General features: G+C 38.3%; 1 protein-coding gene across 1 annotated transcript; it reads left to right on the top strand.

Moving 5' to 3' along the window:
• Positions 1-5,780, top strand: LOC18613492 (Zinc finger C-x8-C-x5-C-x3-H type family protein). Its single transcript, XM_007050752.3, has 7 exons — positions 1-478; positions 631-773; positions 1,784-1,846; positions 2,002-2,121; positions 2,230-2,520; positions 2,605-2,922; positions 4,992-5,780. The coding sequence occupies exons 1-7, from the start codon at positions 385-387 to the stop codon at positions 5,391-5,393; spliced, it is 1,431 nt and encodes a 476-aa protein (XP_007050814.1). The 5' UTR covers positions 1-384; the 3' UTR covers positions 5,394-5,780.
• The last annotated feature ends 553 nt before the right edge of the window (positions 5,781-6,333 follow it).

The following is a 6,333-nucleotide window of genomic DNA, read 5'->3' as shown; positions in this document are numbered from 1 at the left end:
GCTAGAGAGAAAAAACCAAAAGGAAAAAGAAATAAAAAAAAAGAACTAGAAAAATCAAACAGCCAAAAAAGGCCCCCTAACCCAGGTCGTACGGCATTAGAGAGAGAAAGAGAGAGAGAGAGAGAGAGAGAGTAGAGAGAGAAAAAACAAAAGCTCAATTACAGTGAAAGAATCTCTATCTCTCTTCTTCTTCTTCTTCCTTCTTACTCTTCTTAGCAAAGTTCCACTATCGATCGAGCTCTCTGCGATCATTCTAGAACATTCCATAATTCTCCGTAGAACCTTCCAATTTTTTTCTTCTCCCTTTTTTTTGATTTTTTTTTTCTGTAGAGCCGGTAAGGCACTACTGTACAGAAAACCCCCCAGAAGAAGAACCCCGTTTTGATGGAGTTGTACGGTCGCAACCCGGGGCGGAATGGGTCGCAGTCGGGTCACCAGCCCGAGTGGAGCCCCGCCGGTCCTGAAACCGGCCTCGAAGGTATTTTCCATTCATTTCAATATTTTTCCGGTTTTCTACTCGCATTGTAACGATGTTGTTTGGTAAAGCTTATTTCTATTTGTGGTTTTAGGGTTTTTATAATGTGGGGAGTGAATTAGGGTTTTTATTAGTATTTCTTTGGTGTAATGCAGAATCGATGTGGCAATTGTCGTTGAGGGGCACCGAATCCTACCCGGAACGGCCCGGGGTACCCGACTGTGTTTACTACATGCGAACCGGGTTCTGTGGATACGGGAATAGGTGCCGTTACAATCACCCTCGCAACCGCGCTGCGGTAAATTTCTCGTTCATTTCTTAAATGAAGTTGGGTTTTTCTTTTGTTTATTTGGTTTTGTTTGCAATGTGTGGTTCTGCGTTGAAATGATATTGATTAATATGAAATGGAATGAAGAATATTTATTGATGTTGTCGAATTTGACTGTTACTGGTGACAGCGGTGTGTAACTAGATCAACAATGAAAGTAGAAAATGCACTAGGAACATTGAACTTATCACGGTACAATTTGATGCGTCGTTAAGTGTATAACCAAAGCAACCTTTCCTTGTTGTAATATATATATTTGTACTGCAACAATGAAAGAAAACTCTTATGTGGTAGTTATCAAATGCAGTCAGTAGTTTCTCCTGATAATTGCATTTATATATTTATTGCTTACAACTTGTAGGGGCTGCGATGGACACCACTTGTTTAATGTCATTTTTCCATCCAAATAGAAACGGAATACTGGAATTTGAAAGTTATGCTGACATCCTGTGTTCTGGATTTAGATGATTTAAATGACCTGCAACTTAAGTTTATGTAGTCATATTTCTTCAGCATCTTCCTAACACTGGTCATTGGCTTGGCCCTTGTCTTGCACGCTAATATTTTTTACCAAATTGTCAGATGTCTGGGCAAGTCGGTTTCTTTTTTGTTTAATATGTTTTATCCGTAATATTTTGTTAATCTGTGGTTCAGTGAAGCAAATAAAGAGGATAATATACTATTGAATTCTGCTTCCTGTTGACCCATCTCAACTTAAAGCTAAACCTCAGGTTTTCTTTTATTTGTTGCACAGGCATGAGAATTCCATGATTCAAATTATTGTTTTTATGGTTCATTTCTACTTGTTACAAATTAATGGAGGGATAGTTCTTGATAGAAAAGAACAATATTAGAGTAAATATTTACCTCCTCTCATTAGTCTGTGGTTTTAAACAGAGATAAATTTTTTCTTATACTCAGCTTTATGCCTTTTGTGAGAGTTCAGTTACTCATATTGATTTGGTTTTGATGCCATTTAGGTTGAGGCCGCTGTAAGAGCTACAGGGGAGTACCCTGAACGACCAGGGGAACCCGCATGTCAGGTAAAAGATAAATTTATTTATTAATTCATGTAAAATTGTTTTCAACAAGCCAACTCCATTGCTAATTAATGCTGCAGAGACCTTTTTTTTTTTTTTCATATTTTTTAACTTGTGCCTTTTCTTCTTCTTTTTTTTTTTTGGGTGTATATACGCAGTTTTATTTGAAAACTGGGACCTGTAAATTTGGTGCATCCTGTAAGTTCCACCATCCAAAACATGGAGGCGGATCCTTCAGCCATGTTCCATTGAATATATATGGATACCCATTACGACCGGTTTGGATGATCTCTTTTCTTATTATTTTTTCCTCCTCAATTTGTATTTATCTAGGTTGATGATTTCTGAAACATCCACACCCCTATTTTGTGTGCATTTATTAACAGGGTGAGAAAGAATGCTCCTACTATTTGAAAACGGGGCAATGCAAATTTGGTATTACTTGTAAATTCCATCATCCTCAACCAGCTGGCACATCAATGCCAGCGTCTGCACCTCAGTTTTATCAGCCGGTGCAGTCTCCTTCAGTCCCTATGCCTGAACAGTATGGGGGGGCATCCACCAGTGTGAGAGTGGCAAGGCCTCCACTATTACCTGGGTCATATGTTCAAGGGGCTTATGGTCCTGTACTGTTTTCCCCAGGAGTGGTTCCTATTCCGGGTTGGAGTCACTACTCGGTAGGATGATGAGCATAATTGCATTAAGATAATGCCAAAAGTATATGGGATTCCTGAAGCTGTTTTTGGCTTGTCTTGGTGCAGGCGCCTGTAAGCCCAGTACTCTCTCCTGGTGCACAACCTGCTGTTGGAGCAACTTCTCTCTATGGACTAACGCAGCTATCTTCTTCAACACCTTCACTTGCAGGACCTTATTCCTCCGTGCCTTCTTCTACTGGCCCTGCAAGCAGTAACCAGAAGGAGCAAACATTTCCGGAGAGACCTGGTGAACCTGAATGCCAATACTATTTGAGGACTGGTGACTGTAAATTTGGATCATCTTGTAGGTATCATCATCCTAGAGACAGGGTTGTGCCACGAACAAATTGTGTCCTCAGCCCAATGGGACTTCCTTTACGTCCAGTATGTGATCATTCTCAGTCTCTGTTTATTTTATCCTTTATCTTGTGTTCTTCTGTTCAAGATGACATTCTGTTATGATAACTTTTGTAGAGATCTTGGTTTCAAAATCGTGCATTATAAAGTAATTTTGGTTAGGTTAATATGTTTTAATTTGACTTCAATTGCCCTATAAGTCTAAAATTCCTATTTTTTAATTTATCTGCTATGTGGTTAGAAGATTTTGTTCCTTAGAGGGGAAAAAGAGAAATAAAGTAACAGCCTTTTTGGCACTTTCTTTCCCTCTTAATTAATGTTTACTTTTTCATTTTGAGGAACTGTTTCTAAAATATAGACTGGGTAGGCTTCATTTGTAAGACTTTATTGCTCAACTGTAGGATTGGGAGGGCTTTGGTATTGGTCATCATTAATGGATTTGAGATTTCTTTATGCACATTTGACAGCTTTATAGCTTAGATCCTGCCAAGCCTATAATGTTGAAGGTTTTTTGCTCGCTTCAGAACTGGGGAATCAAATTGTTGCCTACTAATGGCTTAGGTTGGTCAGAGCTCCATACTGAATATTGGGTTCAGAACTGAATAGTTTGAGGAAAATGTATTGGTTATGACTTTCCATTTGGTGTTAGTAAGTGCAATGATTGATGATATTAAATTTGGTATCTAGTGAAGTTGTGTGACAGAGCACTTTAGTCAAGGCTTCTCTAGGTTTGTGGTCAGAAGAGAGAATAATTAGAAAGATTTGGCAAATTTGCAGTGGAGAGGAGGATATTGTTTTGTATTTGATTGAGAGGTTTATTCAAAATGCAAACTAACTCCTCCAAAGTTTCCCTTCAAAAAAAAAAAAAACTCCTCCAAAGTTTAATATGTCTTAAATCACACATAGTGAAGGTTTTTGTTTCCTCCTATTTTTTTATTTTTAATATGTTTTTGTTTAGAACACTTGCTTCTGATCCAATAGCCATCTTTAACTTTACGTCTGGGGGCCTTAATTGCAGCCGTCTTAATCCAGTGCTGGCTTTGATCTGCCCTCCTCTCTTACTCTTGTCAACTTTACCTGATTGAGTAACATGCATGTATGCTCCTGTGTGTGTTTAATCTGGTTTGTATCTTTCTTCCTTACGTTGCTTGTAATGTGTGTTTGGTTAGGTAGGAATGATCAAGATATACTGCATGATCAGATGTGCATAGCAAATTCTCTGCAAATCTAGAATGGAGTGATCGTAATTTATCAACTTGTTTTATCTTTTATTAGTAAGAAATGCTTTGATCTTTTATTTTTGCAGGTAACAAATGTCATATCTAGTCAATTGAAAAGGTTTTATATTTTGGTGCAAACAAATGTGGCTCTTATTGAATTGCAATCAATTCTAGCATGATAATATACGTAACAGACTTCATTTCAAGTGGTTTTTTTTTTCCTGGATATAGAGCTATAAGAATGCTCTACATAATCAACGTTTGCAAGTTCTCCCTGTAGTTATTGCATCTCCGTAATTTGAGAAGGACCATGACCTTAGTGATTATATATCTTGTAAATTTTACTGTAGCAATTATGTACCATCTTATGCTTTAGTAACTCTACTTTGTAATGCAGGGAATGAGGTTTTTGGCATAGAATCATTTGCTTCTTAAATTGCCTTCATGTTGTAGTCCATTGCAGCTGTTCAAATTATCTTGTGGACTTTTGGATAGCCATAGTGAAGCTTTGTTAATTTTCGTTTTTGCTATTATCTCATTAACTGTTATAGCAGGGAAAGGTGATAGTTTCAAAGGTTGGTTAGATACACTTTTTTCATGACTTCACAATGCCTATTCTCTGTATGTCTCATGTGTGGGTCAGGAAAGGATATTTATCATCTGTGACTACTTATTGTGGGAAATATTTTCAGTTCAGAGTTAGATATTTTCCAACTTTTATTTTTTCTTCCTTGTCTGTTCTTCTTTAGCATTGCTCTCTTGAACAGCTAGTGTATTACTTTGACAGTTCACTGATGTTGAGATGTATCTATGCTAACACTTTATACTTTTCTTTCTTAAAATAGTTTTAATGTGTTTTTTATTTCCTCTAAACAGGGGGTGCAGCCTTGTTCTTTCTACTTGCAGAATGGGCACTGCAAGTTTGGGTCCACATGCAAATTTGATCATCCGATGGGAACGATGAGATATAGTCCTTCAGCATCATCTCTCATTGATATGCCGGTCGCTCCCTATCCAGTTGGGTCTTTGCTGGCTACATTGGCCCCTTCTTCCTCTTCTTCTGAATTGCGACCTGAGCTGATTTCAGGGTCTAAAAAGGATTCTTATTTGAGCAGAATTCCTTCTTCTGCAAGCACATCTAGTAGTTCAGTTGGTTTGATTTTTTCGCAGACAGGTTCTGTTCCCCTTTCAGATTTGCAGCTTTCAAGTCAGAGTTCTGTTCCTTTAAGCAGTAGCAGAAGCACAAGACAGGGTGGTGAGGTTCGTCGCTCGAATTGATGTAAAGTGCTAGAGCCATTCTTCATAATCTTGCAGATGTGGTTTCACCAACCATGATATGTTTTCTGTTAATAGATCTCAGTAAATTATAGTCAATTGTGAAAAGTTACATTTCTCAGCATCAAGGGTTCTCAACCAATCTGCCTTACCTCACAATAGGACTGATTGTAACTTATGCCTAGCTTGTCTTTTTATTACCGTCAATATTATCTGCAATAAGCTTGTGTAGCAAACAGAGTATGAAGTATGAACTACTACCTTCTCTTCCAAATAATCACAACAGAAAGCTATTGTATCAGGTTAACCTGTGACTGTCCATTCAACTTGATGTTTTGTATACTCATCAATTTGCAATGAAGACTTGAAGAGGATTGCCAGTTCCTTGTATACTAGTTAAATGTTCTCCATGCCTTTTATCACTTGATTTTACAGAGTACCTGCTATTTATTTTCCCTCCTTGCCCCCCTCTTTTTTTTTTTTTTCCTTCCTCCTCTTTAGGCCGCTCTCCTTGGTGAATTTGAGGGCAAAAGAGTTTACCAAAGCCGTCTCCGGACATCAAATGCAGCAAAGCTAAAAGCTTTTCGCGTTGGCGAAGGCACGTGGCAAAATCTCACACGCCGCTTTAACCTCTTTTTGCGTACATGTTGAAAGCGTAAAGAGCCCTTTCTCTATTCACGTCGACGTGACCCCAGAATCCGAATCTGCGCCATCCTCGTCAGAATGGAACCACTTTTCTAGGAGTTTTTTTTCTGTCTAATTTTCTTCATTTCTCTATTTTCATTCAGCAACAAGTTAACCAATTACCCCTTGAAGTCTGTCACGGACCCAAAATCCAAAAGATTTTCTTACTGTGCAGCTGAAGGGAGGGGGTGTTTGCAATAAGTCCACTGAACCAATTCTTTATGGTTGCAGCAGCTTGCTCAAGCCACCTTCGATCATT

Source organism: Theobroma cacao, chromosome 1 (genome assembly GCF_053813885.1).
Source record: "Theobroma cacao isolate CCN51 chromosome 1, ASM5381388v1, whole genome shotgun sequence".
In the NCBI taxonomy this organism is placed as follows: Eukaryota; Viridiplantae; Streptophyta; class Magnoliopsida; order Malvales; family Malvaceae; genus Theobroma; species Theobroma cacao.
The sequence above is the reverse complement of the archived record's forward strand: the minus strand, read 5'-3'. Positions and strand labels throughout refer to the sequence as shown.

What these genes read in the sequence shown, in the direction of transcription:
- LOC18613492 (XM_007050752.3), top strand. Translation starts at nt 385, where the DNA reads ATGGAGTTGTACGGTCGCAACCCGGGGCGGAATGGGTCGCAGTCGGGT. An exon ending in TCCTGAAACCGGCCTCGAAG is followed by an intron (nt 479 to 630) that starts GTATTTTCCATT and finishes GGTGTAATGCAG; the next exon opens with AATCGATGTGGCAATTGTCG. An exon ending in TGGGACTTCCTTTACGTCCA is followed by an intron (nt 2,923 to 4,991) that starts GTATGTGATCAT and finishes TCCTCTAAACAG; the next exon opens with GGGGTGCAGCCTTGTTCTTT.